This window comes from Ambystoma mexicanum, chromosome 11, assembly GCF_040938575.1.
Source record: "Ambystoma mexicanum isolate Mex_15411 chromosome 11, UKY_AmexF1_1, whole genome shotgun sequence".
Taxonomy (NCBI): domain Eukaryota; kingdom Metazoa; phylum Chordata; class Amphibia; order Caudata; family Ambystomatidae; genus Ambystoma; species Ambystoma mexicanum.
In genome coordinates, this window is record NC_090934.1 from 848,212,834 (window position 1) to 848,233,694 (window position 20,861).

The window sequence follows — 20,861 nt, forward strand, 5'->3', positions numbered from 1 at the left end:
GACCTTAGAAAGGTCTTATAAAGTAGGTAAAAATGCAATAGGGCAATGGGGCCACTTTCCTGATCACCCCTTGGTGTCAAAATAGCATTCAATTGCATAAATGGGAAATACATACAACTGGTGCTTCATAAATTCAGCATAGGACTTAGAATGCAAAAGTGAATTTAGTTGAATTAAGCACGAGTTTAAGAATGAATGGTCAATGATCACATATGAATGGATGTCTAACTGGAGATACAGGGCATGGGCATCCACTCTTAACCCAACATGTTTGCCCAGACGGTGGAACCCTCTGGGCAAAAGACCATTCACAGGAAGGAGCCTAACCTTTCATTGCTTGCAGACAAGATCATCAGTTTAATGGAATACGAAGAGACAACCTACCAAAGAAAGCAGATTGGATGGATGCACTGTATATTATACCTATATATAAAATAAATGGTACAAAGCGAGCACATCTAAATATAACCAAATCACCTAACGCTAAAGGACAACTAATGCAGGCCTCTGAATTGACATGGGGCTACAAAAATAGTTAGGAGCATGTATTATACAAACCGATTTCTCTATTGAGCTAACATAACTGAACTGTTGAAGCACTTATTTAATGGCACATCTATGGGGAAAATGAAATTAATTTGGATAGGTATAATAAACAAATAGTAGCATGATGCTAAGATTATTGTATCAATAACAGGCACCTCTGTTACCAAATCCAAATGACAAAGCAGAGCCAATAGAAATTACTTCTATGTATTTTGAGGGAAAAAAGGTACCAAGCTTCCAATAAAGTTGTACATATGATAAGAATAAAATGAAAGTTTGGATCTCCGATATAGAAATGATAAGCATGCATCACAAATTAAAATGATTAAATGGGACATTTAGCGCGGATAATAAGTAAAGGGTACAGAAAGATGCAGAACCTGGGCATCTTCTCATTGAATATTGCTTCCACCAAGATCTGGGGAAGATCACTAGCTAATTAATTCACTACGCATCCCTGTCTACAATGATATTAGGTCAAAAGCAAATTTTACTCTAGCCGACTGCAAGCTTGGTTTAATAATTGGGAATGAGGAAAACTAAGGGACCCAAGGGTAGAGCTGTAAAGAGAGAGTAGCCCTAAACTTGCAGCAATCGAAGCAAGATTCCAACATATCAGAAACAAGCGGGTTCCATTGGAAACACTTGTGTATAGGCGTGCTATAAATAAAATATATCACTATAAATGACCGGGTCATGAAACCAACAATCAAAAGCAATGGTTCTAGACAACTCACCTGAAAGGCTGATCAATCTGATAATTAACAAACACGCAGTATTATAGATCTCTAAACCTTAGGATGGGCAAAGCGTTGATTTAAAACACAGATATATGTGAAAATGTCAGAAGACGTACAAAAGGTGATCCTAACAGAAGAAAATATCGCAAATTTGGCCAGAACGATTAGGTCTTCAAAGCACACACAACCCAAAGCAGACTCCTGCACAGTCCAATATCGCTGGTTCACACTATGGACACACGGAGGTGCAAGGTAGCTTAAGAAATGTACACATCTGGTGGCCCTGTGCAAACATTTTCAAAGAGAAGAACAAGTTGCTTACCAACTGTAACGTTCTTTCGATTGGATGTTCCTCCCACGTATTCCTCAACTTAGATATATCCTTACCTTCAGCTTTGCTGCTTCGGAATTTTTTTCTCTCTCAACCAGAGGGCGAGCCACTCGAGGCGGCGGCGATGTCCCTCAGCGGTATCCATCGAGCGCCGACGTCATCTGCTGTATAAATGCCTCGAGCGCGCCCCCGTTGGCCTCAGTTCTGTTTTTTCGTGTATTAAAGCCCATGGATTGTAGTTCAAGGCGTGCCTCTTTTGACCCAAGCCTTAAAAGAATTTACAGTGTAAAGCACGTAAACTGTACTGCGGGGTAGGCTTGATGAGGAATACGTGGGAGGAACATCCAATCGAAAGAACGTTACAGTTGGTAAGTAACTTGTTCTTCGAATGGATTGCGTCTTCCCACGTATTCCTCATCTTAGATAGACTCCCAAAGCAGTTTTGTATTGGAGGTGGGAGTACAGAAACGTTTTAGTCATGTACAGAATGAAGTACTGATTTAGCAAATAGAGGCAGTTGAGTCCAGAGCATAATGTTTTATGAAAGTGTGCATGGATGACCATGTGGTTGCCGCACAAATATCTTGTACAGGGACACCCCTTTGAAGTGCTGTTGAAGTTGCCATGCCCCTAGTTGAATGAGCTCTCAACCCATCAGGGGATCTTTCCCAGCCAATCTATAACATTCAGTTATAGCTAAGATTATTCATCTAGATAATGTTGGCTTGGTTACAGCTAGTCCTAATTTACGGCCAGTGTATCCCACAAAAAGTTGGTCACACTGACGTATTTTTGCCAATCTTGAAATATAAAAGCTAAGAGCTCTTCTAGGATCTAATTTATGTAGCCGTTCCTCTTCCTTAGTTGTGTGAGGAGGAGGGTAGAAAGTAGGTAGTATTTTTTGTGACAGGTGAAAATCGGAGACGATTTTAGGCACAAAAGAAGATTTGACCCTAAGGACAACTTTATCTTTATAAAAGATGGTGTGAGGAGGACTACTAGAAAGTGCCTGCAACTCACTTAGCCTGCGGGTTGATGTCAATGCAATTAGTAGTATTGTTTTTAGAGTAAGAAGCCTTAATGGACAAGAGTGTAAAGGCTCAAATGGAACACATGTGAGGAACTTTAGTACCAAGTTTAAATCCCACACAGGAACTTGAAAGGGTATTGGAGGAAACACATTAGACCTTTTAAGAATTGGGTTGTTAAAAAGGTACCTTAAAGTAAGATTCCTCCTCTGACGAGCGCTTGAAAATGGATAGCGCTGCTAAGTATCCTTTTATCGTACTAACCTGGAGCCCCAGATTAGCCAAATGTAACAGAAAAGATAATATTTTAGGAATATTACACTGAAATGGGTCCACATTCTTAACCCTGCACCAGTTACTGAACTTGTTCCAACGACACCGGTACAGAGATTTATTTGCTGGCCTTCTGGCCGAAAGCAAAATCTCTAACGTCATCTGGAAGGTCCCAATCCTTGTATCTCAACCTCTCAGAAGCCATGCGTGAAGGTTGAGTATGTTGACCTCTGGATGGAGAACGTGACCTCCCTCTTGCGAGAGAAGATCTTCTCTTTTTGGAAGACGTATTGGAGGGCAGATGGACATGTCCAGAAGGGTAACACGTCCTTCTGGCCCAATCTGGGGCAATTAGGATCATGGTTTTCCTGAACCTTCTCAACCTCCTGATTACCTGAGGGATCACAGGGACTGGAGGGAACACATACAGAAGTGGAAACTCCCAATCCACTACGAATGCGTCTCCTAGAGATCCTCTCGGGGGAAATTCCCTTGAGCAGTACAGTTCACACTTCCTGTTGACAATGGTCGCAAACAGATCCACTTGTGGGGTTCCCCAAAGGGCGAAGATCTCTTGAAGGACTTCCTGAGCTAGTTCCCACTGGTGGGAGACAGTGCTCTGCCTGCTCAGAGAATCTGCCGCTGTGTTTTGCTCTCCGGCTAGGTGAATTGCAGATAGAGAGATCCCTTCTTGTATTGCCCAGAACCAAGGCTGCATTGCGTCTCTGCACAGTGGCAGTGACTCTACTCCTCCTCTCTTGTTGAGGTAGTACATGGCCACTGTGTTGTCCGTCATTATCAGGACATACTTTCCCCGTACCGAGGGCAAGAAGGCCTTCAGCGCTAGTCTGATTTCCCTCAGCTCTAATAGGTTGATGTGTAGTTTGGACTCCGATGGAGACCAACGGCCGCTGATTGTCAACTCATTGGTGTGAACTCCCCACCCCATGAGTGAGGCGTCTGTTACTACTGTTATCTCCGGCCAAGGTTGCCAAAAAGATTCTCTCCTGAGGATATGTTCCTTGCAAGCCCACCATTGTAGATCCTCTACTACCCTGGTTGCAACTTGTAAAAGATCTGACATTTCCCTCGAAAATTGGGACCATTGAGTTCTGAGGGCCCATTGAAGGGATCTCATCCTGAATCTGGCTTCTGGCACCAGAAAAATGCAGGATGCCATGAGACCGAGCAACCTGAGAAAATCGAAGGCCGGTAGATACTGGGCAGCTTGGAATCGTATTACCATCTGCAGAATGTGGCTCTCTCTCTCTCTTCGGGAGGCGAGGCTTTGCCCGAACAAGTATCCAGGACTGCTCTGATAAACTGGAGCTTCTGTGATGGTATCATGTTTGACTTTTTAAAATTCAGGGAAAACCCTAGTTTGTGAAGGAAGTGGCAAGTCTTGGACAGATGATCCTGGGCTTGTTCTGGAGAACGTGCCCTGATCTTCCAATCGTCCACATAGGGGTAGACATGAATGCCCCCTCTCCTGAGACTCGCTGCCACTACCACCATCAACTTGGTGAAAACTCTCGGGGCGGAGGTCAACCCGAATGGCAGAACTCGAAACGGATAGTGAGAATTGCCAATCGCAAACCTCAGGTACTTTCTGTGCTTGAGATGTATTGGCACATGAAAGTAAGCATCCTGAAGGTCCAATGATACCAACCAGTCTTGGAGTTGGAGAGCCTGAAGGATCTGAGAAAGTGTAACCATCTTGAACTTGTCCTTCCCGAGGAACATGTTCAAGTCTCTCAAGTTCAAGATGGGTCTCAATACTCCGTCCTTTTTTGGTATAAGGAAATATGGGGAATACCAAACCTTGTTCCTCTACGCTACAGGTACATGTTCTATTGCACATTTCTGTGGCAGGGTTAAAACTTCCTGCAACAGGAGCGGGTCTGGATTTTTGGTAGGAGTTGTATCCTGGTGGGTGATTCTGAGGTTTCTTTTGAAAAGGAAGGCAGTAACCTTGGGATACTGTTTCCAGAGCCCAAGCATCTAAGGTAATGTCCTGCCATTCCTCCAGATGCTGCAAGATCCTGCCTCCCACTGGGGTCTTGTGGATCAAAACCTCAGAGTGGTTTTGCTGCAGCTGCAGCAGTGGCTGAAGGGACAGATGCCGCTGCTGGGGTAGATCTAGCACCCCTTCCTCGCCCCCGAGGAAATCTCTTTTGTCCTCTTTGACTGGCCTGTCCCCTTCCTTTCCCAAATGAGGAGTAAAAACGAAAGGGACATCCCCTCCAGGAAGATGAGCCTGTGTAGGGGCGTTGTTGAGGTTGTCTTATAGCGGCACTGAGTGATTTTGCCGCTGCCTTGGAGGTCTGCAGCTTCTCCAAACTTTCATCCGCCTTGCTGCCAAACAACCTCGATCCGTCAAATGGCATATTAAGAAGTCTGGATTGTACATCTGGTGCAAAACCTGACTTTCTTAGCCACGCAAATTGCGTAGCTCTGTGCTAGATGCCATGGACCTACTGATACTGTCAGCTGTTTCCAAACCTGCTTGAAGGCATTCCCCGAAGCCTCCTTTCCATCCCTTACTATGCATAGGAACTCATCACTTTCCTCACCATCCGGGATGGGTTGAGCTGCCACTGACATGCAGTCCCACAGGGTATACGTAAATCTCGCCAGTGTGCAAGATACATTTGTGGATTTCAGAGCCATACTCCCTGATGTAAAAATCTTTCTAGACCATGCATCAATCTTTTTATCATCCCCATCAGGGGGAATTGTAGGGTTCCTAGTCTATGTAGCTGCTTGAACTACTTGAAATTTCTGGAGAAGGGTGTTTACTTAAATACTCGATCAGAAAGACAAGGTCTATATTTTGACACATATTTCTTACTTACTGCTGGAATAGTTTTAGGTTTTTCCCAAGCAGTATTAACCCTCCTTTGTAAGGCTATATGAAATGGAAGTATGGGGTCTGGCTGAGGTCCTCCTGACAGGATATTAGTCATATCATCATCCTGATAGACAGGTGAATTTCTACCCCATCCCATGAATTCCGTAACCCTGTTCATTAATTTTCTATAACCTGCATCAGCATGTTCTGCTAGTTCAGGTTTTTCAAATTCGTATTCTGGAGAAGTATCCAGACCACTTGCTGATTGCAAGCACTCATTTAGATCTTGCATCTTAGGCTGAGGATCAACTAATTCCTAAGGGACTTGTCTTGTACCAAATTTAACACCAGCAGATGAAACCTTCTTCATCTTCTTCCTCCTCTCCTGACGACATTCCTTCAGATATAGATGACATGGTCTTAAAAAAATCATGTCTACTTTCTGGGTGAAACATCTTTTCAGGTATCATGGGTTTTAACATTGGTGTTGATTTCACCATTGTAATGGGTGTCGACGTCGACAGAAGCGTCGATGGCGTTGATGTTGTAGCCACTACCTTCGATGTTGTCGAGGTAGTTTTCGATGGCTTCGAAGGAATCTTGGATGTTGTTGAAGGAGTTGTCGAGACCATCGACACCGTCTAAGGAGCCTTCGATATTGTCGATTGTGTACTTGACGTAACCTTTTTAGGTTGGGTCATCAACCTCTTGTGTTTGACTGCCTTCGATGGAGGCTTCGGACATGTTTTGGACGAGGATTTTGATGACGTATGAGAATCTAACGCCTTTTTCTTGTGTTCTACCTCCGATTTATGCACCGGAAGGTTTTTCTTTTGAGGTGTTTGGGAAGAATCCCTGGCTGACACCCTTGTCAATTTGTCGGATTTCCTCGTCTTGGACCTTATTCTGTCACTATTTTTGTGTGTAGGGGTATGGTCTTCATCAGACATTTTTGAGGGGGGTCTGGGCCGCGTTCTCAAAACTTTTGCATAGATGCTCTGAAAGCTTCCCACTTTTTAGGGGAGTCATGTCTTGTCGGACAGGTTATAACTTCCTCAGATGACGTCGAGGAAGAGGGAGACCGGTGTCGTCTTTTCTTCACCTTTTTAGATGAAGAGAACTTCCTGAATCTACTCCTCAACCTAGATTTTTTATGACGTTTTGCTGAAGACTCAGCCGAGTCTTTCCTCCCTCTCGAAGAAATCTTGGAGGATTCCTTCCCGACTGCCACCGCCAGTTTACCTCTTTGTTCGTTTAAGGCCTTATGGGTCATCGACTGACAAGAACCGCAGTCATCAATACGATGGTCGGAACCGAGGCACCAGAGGCAATTTCGATGAGGGTCAGTCAGCGACATCTTTCTCCCACATTTCTGCCATTTCATAAAAGCAGTTTTTGGTGTGGAAGGGTTCGATGAAGACGACAATCGTTCGAACTGAAGCGCCGTTTATCTCGATCCGAAGCGAAACTAACAAAAACTGACCTGAGGCCAATGGGCGAGCTCGAGGCATTTATACAGCGGATGACGTCGGCACTCGACGGATACAGCTGAGGGACATCGACGCCGCCACCTCGAGTGGAGCGCCCTCTGGTGGAGAGAGAAAACATTTCCGAAGCAGCAAAGATGAAGGTAAGGATATATCTAAAATGAGGAATACGTTGGAGGACACAATCCATTCGAAACTCTTCACTCTCAGTCATTAACATGAATACAAATCCCAGCCAATCCCTTAATAGGTTTGCTTAGTGATGTGGCCCAACAGCACATTTGATCCTTGAGCATGAAAACAAGCAAAAATATCATTCATCATTTAGATGTAGCCAGGCTCACAAGTGTACAGCAATGAAATACTATAGATGCTCTCTCTCACCAAGACTAGAATAAGAGTTGAAATATACTTGCGATGGAAAAAATGAATACATCAATTTATAATTAATGTAACACGTCCCATTCACGGATTATGCACAATCAGATTTTAATCTCCAGTTGCAAAGGCTTAATTATGTTAGGTACCTGTAGCTTAATCGAAGCAAAATCTTCAGCAATGATTACAGAACATGCATTCATGAGATAAAATGGGGACTATATGGATGCTTGGCTGGGTCGATAACCAACTCTGAGTCCTTGCCTACATTTGATTAAGGTAGTAAGACATATTATTGGCAGGGGAAAATTACATGATTCTCGACGAGAAAAGTGAAATCATATGGCAGAGAATTCTTATTAATACTGGAAGGAGCCTAGCCTTTTCTAGGGAGAAGAGTCTCTCACAAATTAGTTTTACTTTTTCTGGGCATAGATGGCGATAGTGAAACCTAACCCTTAGGCCTGAGCAGGTCACATTTCTAGGATGCAATCTACACACTTCTCCCACGTGGCATGGAAGAAATACAGCAGTGACTAGTGTGTTGAGTTCTAGGAACTCCCTAAACTACCTTATAAGGGAAGTGAGACACATGGGGCCTGGGCGGATCCAGGCCCTACCCAATGCATCACCCAGAAGGTGGATGAAGCAGGATCCCACTGGCTCATCAACTTCACAGAAAGGCAGATCAACGAAAAGTATAGACCTTAACTACAAGTCTGAGCATGCCTTCGTGTTGCATACTGTGAAGAATAGTGGCCAAAACTAAATTTACTCAAGCACAGCGGATGCACTCTCAAACCTGGGAACTCCATTTCCCAGAATGCACAGCCAGAATACATAAACTATGACAAAGGTTGCAGGTTTTTCACAAGCCCACAATTGTAGAACAAGAATGACCTGCCTCACCCAACCTGAAAGAAACACTGGAGTACTCACAACTCCAGCAATCAGGTGGTGAGAGCTGCTGCATCCTGTGGAGGAAACCATTGCATGGCTTGCAGCCACCATACACCGCAAAGAGAATTCCAAGATTGTGCTGCACACAGCAGAAGCATGTGAAACCTTATATTTCCTACTACACCATAATTGAAACCATTATTCATTAAACCAATTACAGGCACTATCTAATACTCAAATAACAAGGGGAGCTAAGGGGTTTGGGAGGAATAACCAACCCTGCAGAGGGATACAAACACAATTGAGGAATATCCAACTAGAACACTTTTAGAAAATGCTCTACAGCCTTATATGGGTATATACGGAGCTGCAAGTGTTCAGTAAAGGTCTTGGGCGCCGAGGGAGCAGACCTAAATTCCGAAGTTCCCTTGATACAAGGGGAGATTGCGGTAGGGTGGAGTACTGATATGATATGGCATTTATAATGATATGATATGGCATTTATAACGCGCCCATACATAAGTGCCTATACTGGAAGGACTGCTGCCTGGAGGAAGACATTGCAAGCCTGGAGAGGCTGGAAGGAGAGGGGGAGAGCAGGTCATCCATGGATGACCTGAGGAGGAATGCTTAGCAGTAGGATACTACAGCCTATCACAAATTCTTTTCGGGCCCTGGAGGGCCAGTGCCCCTGTGGCTGGAGGGCAAGAGAATAGTGTCTGCCTGAAAAGGACCCCAAATGAAGGGAGTGTGAAGAAATACCCTTTAAACCTAAGAATCCTAGGGCATGGGAAGACACCTACTGTGAATCTGGAAAACCCATCTTCTAGGAGAAAAACCTGTTATGAATTCTGAACCCCACAGTCAATGAAAGGGACCGACTGTGAATCCTGAAGTAAGCCAATGGGGATAGGGAAGGTTTGCAGCGGCAGATTTTGTCAAATTCGATTTCATTTTAACATATTTTGCCGTCGCAAATATATGTGAGGCGTGTGTTTAGGTAAATAATGTAGTGGGCTTGTGGGGTGGTGCGGGGGGAATTCTCCCTGCATATATTTGCAGCAAAATCTACCACAAGACAAAAAAATGATTAGATGAAATCGAATTTGAGAAAATCGTTTCAATAAAAAAAAAAAAAATCACACAGAACCCAGTAGCTTGGTGGCTAAAAGGCTTGCTGAGATTAGGTTTTGTAACTTTGTTGGCTACAGCATTTGCAATATTATGTGTAGACTAGAGTGTCCCAAGGAGGCACTGGGACTTGAAAGAATAGACGTGGACTCTTAATATGTACTCTGTCTCTCAATGTGTTGGACACTCAGCGAGAACCCCCTTTACATTGACCCATCCCTTGAACCCATTTATCTTAGACTATCCATTATTGTTCATAACTCTACCACAAGTTCCTTGAGGCTTTTCATCAAAACCCTTCCATAAAACTGGAGTAATTAAAGTCTTCTGATCCTCAAAAGCTTGATGTCCAAGGTGTCATTGCTCCTGCCACTGTGGTCAGACTGCAACATCGGGAGTTGTCAAGAAAGGAACATAGAGATTCTAGCCACAATAACAGTCGTTCTCTTATTGTGCTAGCCTCTGGTAACGTGGACCTGTACAAATGGAAAATGAAATGGGCTTACTCACATGACTGGAAGACTGACTTGCCTATTCTCGCGGCATTGAACGAGAATTGTCTCCATCAGGGCCTGCCGACACCACTGCAGGCCAAATGTTCCTCTTTCTATGACCCCTTTTGGCTGGTAACAGAGAGGATGTCCCTGGATGCGGGGCCAAATAGGATGTGAGGAGCAAATAGGATGCACTGTATCAGGAGGAAGCACCCGTGGGAGCAGTAAGGTATAGTAGGGGGTGATGGTGGGGCAGCTAGGGGCAGGGAACAGGGGAGGTGATCCAACATGGGGTTCCAGAGCATGTGGCGGGCAGGTTGAGGCTCCATTGAGTGACAGTGGGTATTGGGGCAGGCAGGTGGAGAAGAGGGTTCGGGGATGGGCGGTGCCGAAAGAGGCATGGTGAGAGGGATTTGCAGAGATAAAAAGTGGCGGGCCACAAAATCTGGGCAGGGAGAACAGGGGAAGACCCAGATTGCACTACTTTTTAATGCATCTCGTGAGCAAGATGGTAAGTAACTTATGTGGCGGGTCAGAAGAAGAACACAGACTCTGACTTTCCATCTCACTACTGTTGTTTATTAACTGAAGGGTGATAACTCCTAGCTTTCCACATACTATAGGTGTTCACGACCTAACCAAGCTAACTAAGGTGATCGTCAGTAGTCTGTTAGAGTCCAAATCAAGGTTAGTCCACTGTCCAAACTAACCTATCCTATCCCTACCACTATTAGAACAACAACAGTACAGGAGAACGACTCCCTTCCCCTCTGAGGTGATTTCCACCAAATTCAGTTCAATAAAGTATCCGTAGGTTGTTCTTGGTAACTACTTTTATCAAATTATACAGTTCTGCTACTGGGCTCTTCAAGGTCTTGTAGAGATTTACCACTACACACCTTTTTACAAGTAAAACTATGTAATTAATCAGAATAGGATTACATTTAGGGGGAGTATCTCGCGCTCAAGGTCAATCTTTTCATTGTAACTGATAAGATAGTTCAAACAAATGTTGCAAATGTCCAAATGAGATGTGATATTTTTATTCTCCAATAAAAAAAACAGCCGACACGTGTTTTTCGACCCCCTGGTCGTTGTCAAGGCTGTAAATTCCATAATTAACACAAAAAGTCAATGAAAATAATTTACATTGTATTCAAAACACAAACAAAGTCATAAAGAAACACATATCGCAGGATAAACATAGAATTGGATAAATCATACCATGTTATGTCACACATCAGGCCAGGTTTGTAGGGTTGGAGTCAGTGGAGGGTGAAGATTTGAATTGAAAAATAAAATGTTTGTCTGTGGCAAATTGTACGTACGGAGTACAATCAGACAATTAAGAGTCTGTATCAGAGAACATCTATCAGGTCTAAGAAATAATGACCCCAAATCACCTTTGGCCATTCATTTGCGAGAATGTCATCAAATGAACAACAGCAATGTTATTCGTTTCATTGGTCTAATGAAGGCGAAGTTAGGGAAAAGAGGAGGCAATGTTAAGCTCAAGTTGAGGCGACATGAATGTAAATTAATATGTGTTTGAGATGCACCCAAGTGGGTTTGAATTGTGATCATGAGATGCACGTGTTCCTTTGAGGATCACTAATTACCATGGTTGGAGGTATAACTTTATGAGGTTGTGCCATATCATTCTCCAGTAACCCGATACTAGACATTCCTATGGTCCACTAAAATATCTACAATTCAGTTAAACTCATATAGGGACCCACTTGCTCATGATGAGCCCATTCATTCCCACATTAAAAATGTATCATTTACTCAACTTTATCCATATTAGCAAAACATTATTAATATCGGCATTCAATATTGACATCACAAAATCAAATCCGTGATAGAGTCCTTTAGATGCTTCAGTATTCAATACTGGTATCTAACCATATAACAGGTTTTCAAAGTGATTCGTTTTGATAGACTTATTATTCTGACACATTTTTGTACTGGGACACTGACACCATACTGATATGGTAATCATAATAACAGTATATTGCACTAGATTACATGCCAGCTGTTTAAAGCACCACTGGGACACTGACAGTAATTTGTCAAGCTGGTCTTCACAACAACATGTTACATCAACTCATATCACCGGTTGTTATTGCTAGTTATCAACCATTTTGGAGTGGGCATTTAAACCATTACTCACGACATAGACATTTCACTCATCCAATTCCCAACACATGGATATTCACATCACATCAAGTGGTTAGTCGTTATCTTGCTCCATTTGACAATAAGTGACACAATAATAAGATAGGTACTAACTAATTTCGAAAATGGTATTTGTCAAATTAGATTTCCTCTCCTTTTGGAATTACAATTCTCGTAGGGCATTTTGCAGCAATACACTCCAGATTGAAAATGGCATTACTTAAACATAGATTGTTCGTTTATTATGAATCATATTTTTCACAGGGCATCTAACATAGCACATACCAGTAATGGTTCTATGAAACTCAAGTTTTGTTTTCAATTTGCCCCAAAGCTATCCAGCATCTATACTTGAAAGCAAGGTAAGACATTTAATAAAGAACAATACATATTTCTGCCCCAATATATAGTAGGTCACTATAATTACTCTCCCTTACTTTAGAATAACAATCAACATATTTGGAAGCATAATTGCCACTTACCCAGGAATATGAAACAATTGCTAACAGAAGTGTGTGCTTTTGGGATTCACTTTAGGGTGAGTAGGATTCAGTGCCATCCAATACCAATATGTCTTGTTCATATTTCTTTATGGACACATACCATTCTGTCTATATCGGGTACTGTTTGAATATCTCACAAGCACCTCAATTGCTAGTCTATTGTACACAGTTGCATGACAGGATATATGGTGAGACACAAGGTGTTGCAAGGACACATTTCTATAATCATGTAATGACGTAAATTCAGGATGAATTTAACAAAATGGGAGGCTACAACAAAATAATTGTTACATTGCTTAATGTAATTCTCCCTTCTTTTATTTTTCCCATTTTTTATTTTTCAAATCAAATCTTCATCCTCCACTGACTCCAACCCTACAACCCTGGCCTGATGTGTGACATAACATGGTATGATTTATCCAATTCTATGTTTATCCTGCAATATTTGTTTCTTTATGACTTTAGGTTTATGTTTTGAATACCATGTAAATTATTTTCATTGGCTTTTTGTGTTAATTATGGAATTTACAGCCTTGACAACGACCAGGGGTTCGAAACGCATATCGGCTGGTTTTCTTATTGGAGAATAAAAATATCACACCTCATTTGGACATTTGCAACATTTGTTTGAACTATCTTAACAGTTACAATGAAAAGATTGACCATGAGTGCGAGATACTCCCCCGAAATGTAATCCTATTCTGTACAGTCATTCACAAACTTTGTGGGAAGTTTGAGGGGGTAGGATCATCCCGCTGCCAGGCATTTGGAATTATTGCTTTGGTTGGGTCTTGGAACCAATCTAGGGTGGTAACTAGCGCGCTGATAGGGACAGATCCCACAGAATCAATTTGTCACTATGTAATTAATCAAGCTTGTTCAGAGAGACTGTGAAAAAGAAGATTGACATTTATTTGGACCTGATAAGGACCACCCCCATGGCACAACATTGTACTTTCTTGGCGACAACAATGAAAGAGCTATACTTTTGATACGCCTTGGCTGCCATGTCTAAAATGACGATCTACCTGGGACACAGTTCTATTAAAACGTATGTTCTTGATTCCCCGATCGAAAAGTTCTTTTCATCTTAGGACAGGGTTCTGACAACTTTAGTTACAAATTCCAACACTCTCAGTCTCCTAATGCAGGACCTTCTCACATCAATGTCCACATCGGTACATGATGGGAAAGTGTGCTGAAGCCCAATGCAGGACTAGACTCAGTCTTTCTGGGACTTGCTTCTGCACTTCCCAGGCTGTCACTTGGTTCCAGGAACCAATAAGAAGAATGAGGCCTTGCGAAAACTCTGGCAAGCATACAATGCAGAAAAATATAAAAAATATGCCAAAATGTGCAAAAATAGTCTATCCTCTGAAGTAGGATGGAGAACGTGCCTCTGAGGAAGCCATATGCCAGATTGGGGGCCATTGTGTAAGAACAATCTGGCCACACGTGTACACATGCTATAAAATATGTTATTTTGGTAAACTGTGCAATAAGTTTCCATTCCCCTCACAACAATCCCACCCAACCCCTGTACCTCTGGGAACAATCCAATCACCTTGAGGAAGTGAGACTGGGACAAAGATGGAGATCAAAGGCATTAGAGGCCAAGAAAGCAGATATGATAGAAGAACAAGTTACTTCTTGCCTTGTAACATTCTTTCGATGGGATGTTCCTCCGACGTATTCCTTATCTTTGATAGATCATCTCCCAGCTTGCTGGCCTCGAAAAAAAATTTCAGTAGAGGGCGCTGCGCGTCGACGTCCCTCGAGACGATGTCCCTCGACGGCCTCCGTATCGGCGCCGATGTCACCACGCGTATAAATAGACTCGCGCAGCGTCCGTCGCTCAGTTCTGTTTTGACATTAACAGTTGTTTTATATGAATTGGTTATTGACCTTGAAGGAGCGTAAGCTGCAACCACAAGGGAAGTACTACTGCGGGGCTGGATGGGAGGGGTGATAAGGAATACGTCGGAGGAACATCCCATCGAAAGAACGTTACAAGGTAAGAAGTAAATTGTTCTTCGAAGGGATTGTGTCCTCCGACGTATTCCTTATCTTTGATAGACTCCCATAGCAGTGGTGTGCAATTGGAGGTGGGAGTAAAATGCCATGTTTCCTTTTAGGAATGAACCGAATGAAATACGGCTTTGCCAAACCTAGTCTCTTGACTGGAGTAGGAATCCAGGTTGTAAAATCTTGTGAAGGTATGTGCGGACGACCATGTGGCAGCCGCACATATGTCTCGGACCGGAACCCCTCTTTGGAGGGCCGAGGAGGCTGCGATACCCCTGGTTGAATGAGCCCTAAGATTTTGAGGAGGCTCTTTCCCTGCCAGTTTGTAACATTCCAGGATGGCCAAAATAATCCATCTGGAAATGGTTTGTTTTGTTATCGGTAGTCCCAACTTGTGCCCTGAGTAACCCACGAACAGTTGGTCTGCTTGCCTAATCCTAGCAAGTCTGCTAATGTAAAAGCTTAAAGCCTGCCTTGGGTCCAGCCTATGTAGCCTTTCTTCCTCTTTCCCCGGATGGGGAGGCGGATAGAATGAAGGTAAAGTAATTTTCTGAGTCATGTGGAATTCAGAAACCACCTTTGGGAGGAAATTAGGCTCACCTGTAGGACAACCTTGTCTTTATGAAAAATTGTATGAGGGTTTTACAAGATAGAGCTTGTAATTCGCTCACCCTTCTAGCAGATGCTAAAGCCACTAATAAGACAGTTTTAAGGGTGAGAAATCTTAGCGAACAAGAGTGGAGTGGTTTGAAAGGAGTACCCATCAGGAAATTTAAGACTAAATGTAAGTCCCATAAAGGAACCTGGAAAGGTTTTGGAGAGTAGACATTAGTTAATCCCTTTAGAAATTGTATTACTAAGGGTAATTTAAAATATAAAGGTTCCTCCGCAGTGCGCTTGAAGATCGATAGCACTGCGAGATAGCCCTTGATAGTGCCAACTTGAAGGCCTGAATTTGTCAAGTAGAGTAGAAAGTATAACACCGTTGGTGTACCACATGAAAAGGGGTCAATATTCTCTTCTCTACACCAGCTGCAAAACTTGTTCCAACGGTAGTGGTATAAAGACTTTGTTGCTGGCCTTCTGTCCGAAATCAATATTTCCATGACGTCATCAGGGAGGTCCCGATCCTTGTATCTCAACCTTTCAGAAGCCAGGCGTGAAGGTTGAGGGTTCTGATGTCTGGATGGAGAACCTGACCTCCCTTCTGTGAGAGAAGATTCTCCTTGAGTGGAAGACGAATTGGAGGGCAGATGGACATGTCCAGAAGGTCCGGGTACCACGTTCTCCTGGCCTAGTCTGGGGCAATTAGAATCATGGTTCTCCGGAATCTTCTCAACCTCCTGATCATTTGAGGAATGACAGGGACTGGTGGAAACTCGTACAGGAGTGGAAAGGAGTGGAAACTCCCAGTCGACTACGAACGCGTCCCCTAGAGCTCCTCTCGGGGGAAATTCCCTTGAACAAAACTGATTGCACTTTCTGTTGGTACTGGTGGCCAATAGATCCACTTGAGGGGTTCCCCAAAGGGCAAAGATCTCCTGAAGGACTTCCTGAGCTAGTTCCCACTCGTGGGAGACTGTGCCCTGCCTGCTCAGAGCGTCCGCCGTCAGGTTTTTCTCTCCGGCTAGGTGAACTGCCGATAGAGAGATTCCTTCTTGAATTGCCCAAAACCAGAGCAGCACTGCCTCTCTGCACAGTGGTAGTGATCCTACGCCTCCTCTTTTCTTGAGGTAGTGCATGGCCACTGTGTTGTCCATCATTATCAGGACATTTTTCCCCTGTAGAGATGGCAAAAAAGCTTTCAGCGCTAGTCTGATTGCTCTTAGCTCTAACAGGTTGATATGTAGTCTGGACTCCGATGGAGACCAACGACTGCTGATGGTCAAGTCGTTGGTATGGGCTCCCCACCCCGTGAGTGAGGCATCTGTGACTACTGTTATCTCCGGCCATGGTTGCCAAAACAGTTTCCCCTTCAAGATGTTTTTCTGGCAGGCCCACCACTGAAGGTCTCGAGCCACCTTGTCCGGAATCTGAAGGAGGTCTGTCATTCTCCCTGAGAATTGCAACCACTGAGTTCTCAGTGCCCACTGAAGAGATCTCATTCTCAGGCGAGCCTCTGACACAAGGAAGATGCAGGATGCCATGAGGCCTAGCAGCCTCAAAAAGTCGAAGGCTGGGAGACGTTGGGCATTTTGAAACTTGGTGACCATCTGCAGAATATCTTGAGCCCTCACCACTGGTGTCGAGGCTTTGCCCACGGAAGTGTCCAGGACCGCTCCAATGAACTGGAGTCTCTGTGGTGGTATCATCTGTGACTTCTTTAAATTGCGGGAGACGCACAGTTTGTGAAGGAAGTGGCAGACATAATCTAGCTGGATGACTCTAAGGGATGCGTAGAAAAGGAAGGCAGTAACCTTGGGCAACTGTCTTCAATGCCCAAGCATCTGACGTAATAGCCTGCCATTCCGTCAGATGTTGAGTTAACCTGCCCCCTACTGGTGTTTTGTGAAGAGAGTCCTCAGAGCGGTTTGGAGGCGGCTGATGCAGATGCCAAGGGAAGGGTAAAGAGGCACCTGCTGCTGCTGCGGCTTTTGTGTTTTTACCCCGTCCACCTCGGGTGAATTTCTTCTGACCCCTTTGAACCGGCTGTCCTCTGCCCTTTCCGAATGCGGAATAGAAGCGAAAGGACTTACCTCTCCAAGAGGTTCCTGAGGGGCGATATGGTGTCTGATGGATTGCAGCTCCTAAGGATTTTGCTGCTGCCTTTGATGTTTGTAGTTTTTCTAAACTGTCGTCCGCCTTCTTACCAAACAAAGAAGAGCTGTCAAAGGGCATATTCAAGAGTCTGTTTTGCACAACTGGAGTAAAACCAGACTTTCGGAACCAAGCAAATCTCCTGGTTGTTGTACTTGCCGCCATGGCCCTGCTGATACCGTCAGCAGAATCGATGCCAGTCTGAAGGGATTCGCACATTGCGTCCTTACCATCCTTAATGATGTTGAGAAACGCTTCCCTTTCTTCTCCCTCCGGGAGGCAGTCAGCCGCTGATGAAGCACACTCCCAAAGTGTGTGGCTGAACCTTGCGAGCGTACAAGTAGCATTGATGGATTTCAACGCCATGCTACATGCGGAAAATACTTTTTTGGCCATAGAGTCATATCTCTTATCATCCCTGTCCTGTGGAACAGTAGGGTAAGCCGATTTACTACCTGCTGAAGTAGCTGCCTGAACAACCAGACTCTCCGGAGTTGGGTGTTTAGATAAATATTCAGGATCAGCAGAAGACACCCGATATTTAGCTTATAGTTTCTTGTTAACTGCCGAGATAACCTCAGGTGTTTCCCAGTTTGCCAATATTCTCCTTTGTAATGCCGCATGAAATGGCACTACAGGATCCTCCTGTGGACCTTTGACCAAGATGTCGGTGAGGTTGTCTTGCTGAAAAGCAGGTGAGGGTGTGGACCATCCCATAAACTCGATTATCCTTGCCATCAAGGTTCTATAAGGGGTTTCAGCATGTTGCCCTGGGTCTGGCGTGGCGAATTCCACTTCTGGGGAAGTGTCCAACCCACTTGCTTCCTGTAGGGTTTCATGGAGGTCTTTCAACCTACCTTCCTCAGAGATAAATTCCTCTAGTGCAGGAGTTGCAGATCCCTGCAACTCAAAAGGCCTTTCCTGATCTGAATCCTCCCCTTCTTCATAAATAGAAGATAAGACCCGGGAGTGGTCAGGTCTTGAAAATGGTATAAATCCCATTTCCAGAGCAGAAGGAGCCAGATTTGTCATGATTGGCTGAGAAAACGTTGACGTCGTCGACGCAGACGTTAAAGGCTTTGAAGCCATCAAAAAAGGCGTTGAGAAAGGTGTTAGAGGCCTCGATGTACTCGAGAATATCGGGATTTTACTTGAGGTTGTCGACGACATTCTCATGCTCGAGGCTCTGGGTATGGCCACTGGCTGTGAGGTGGGCGTGGGTTTGTCCTTTCTCGGCGTCTAAGACCGCGTCGACTCGACTGACCTGTGCGTCGAAGAACCCTTCGAGAACGGCGTCGACGACGCCGATCTATGTCTCGCAGGGATCCGCGACGACAGCGTCGAAGACACAACTTTGCCTTTACTCGAAGGTTTGTGATGCTCTCGAGTGGCTTCTTTCGCCGGGTACTGCGACTCGCGGCTTTTTGATTTTTTGGGTCTTTCACCCATGGTATCACCCTCAGCAGTCTTCGAGGGGGTCGAGGCCGCTTTCTCGAAGACGGTTAGCATCTTTTTCCTGAATTCCTCCCACTCAGCCTGAGAGCTATGTTTAGTGGAACAGGAGACCCTTTTTGAGGAAACGGAAGACGAAGACGAGGAAGGGGATCTTCGACGTCTCTTTTTTGAATGCTTAGATCTCAAAGAGTGATGGGAACTGCTTCGAGATCTAGAACGATAATGTCTTTTATGATGGCGAGGAGACGAATGTCTCGACTCCGCCTAGAAGAAGTTTTAACTGCCTTACCTCTCTCGAGCTTCCCCTTACGCTCCTTCAAGGCTTTCACCGTCATGGACATGCAGTCCTCGCACTCCGAACAATGGTGCTCGATTCCCAGGCACCACAAACGGATCCTGTGAGGATCCGTCAACGACATTTTCTTTCCACAGTCTCGACATTTTTTGAAGCCGGACTGTGGAGTCGTCAGTTCGGGTGAGGAAGCCATCGAGTACGAGTCGGTATTCACGAGGAATATATCGACATATTTGACTGAGCAACGATATTCCGAGGCCCCACGAAGTGCGGAAAAAAGGAACTGAGCAACGGACGCTGCGCAAGTCTATTTATACGCGTGCAGACGTCGGCACCGATACGGAGGCCGTCGAGGGACATCGGCTCGAGGGACGTCGACGCGCAGCGCCCTCTACTGAAAAAAATATTCGAAGGCAAGCAAGCTGGGAGATGATCTATCAAAGATAAGGAATACGTTGAAGGACACAATCCCTTTGAAATTGGGATACACAGAAAAGAGTGGGAGTAGAAGGCTATGAAGGGGGGTTTAGCAAGAGACATTGAAATGCAAGGAATAGAGCAAGTGCAGTAAAGACAAGGCGATGGATAGCAGGTGGGGATATGAGAATGATAAACACAAGAAGAGCTGGTTGGCGAGGCAGAAGGAAGGAAGAGGAAGAAAACCAGATAGCAAAGAAAGGCAAAGACTAAAACAAAGACAGAGCTCACACTGAGTGCATAGGTGGCTTAAACTTACCACAGTGTTGACAGCCTCCATGTTGCAGAGATCCTCCACTAGCAGACGACAAGCCTCCTGCTGGCCCCAGTGCGCAGCAGCATGTAAAGGGGTCCACCCATCCGCATCGGTTACATCCACATCATACCCGACCTGGAGGAGCAGCCTGTAAACCAAGAATGTGTCAATGCAAGACTGTCTAGAAACCCCAAAAGGGGACGATCAGAATAACTTAAGTAGACAGACACTGTTTAGCTTGGACATGCTGTGTAAAGCGGTCTGTTTTCTGTGAGATGGAGTGTCTGTAGGTGATTGAAATGCAACCAGAGGAGAAGGGGAAGTTAAAGTAAGTCATGTTATAAAGTAGGCGAGGAAACACAGGGATTGTGCAGGTGGAAGAGGATCAAAAGGTAGCAGAAGTAGGGTTTGCACGTTGTACAGTTGGCGTAGGAAATAGGAGCAAAATAATATAATCATAATTGGGTGATAAGGGCCAATGAAGGAGAGAAAGAGAGAGGTAGAAGAGGGAAAGGAAGAATGTAGCATGTCAATTTAAGTCAAGTATGAGGCAAAATCAGAGGCTTTCAGTGAAGAAAAGGCTCAGAGATTCAGGGAGGGAATGCGATGAAATATCAAATTGCCTCTTCTCGCGAACCATCAGTGCAGGGAGGTGCCTAAACAAAAAGCCCAAATACTAGCCTACAAACAGCAGGGTTTTAATGCAAGCTCTAAACTGCAAGTGGTTTGGATCCAACATGATCTTCAACACTAGGG

General features: G+C 44.4%; 1 protein-coding gene across 3 annotated transcripts in view; it reads right to left on the reverse strand.

Annotated features, from left to right (window-relative positions):
- Nucleotides 1-20,861, reverse strand: part of LOC138503813 (protein phosphatase 1 regulatory subunit 12A-like) — a 977,826-nt gene that overhangs the window by 219,338 nt on the left and 737,627 nt on the right. For all 3 annotated transcript variants that reach the window (XM_069623833.1, XM_069623832.1, XM_069623831.1), the window contains exon 5: nucleotides 20,109-20,253. In XM_069623833.1, the coding sequence (XP_069479934.1) occupies nucleotides 20,109-20,253 (145 nt within the window). The remainder of the gene's footprint in view (nucleotides 1-20,108; nucleotides 20,254-20,861) is intronic.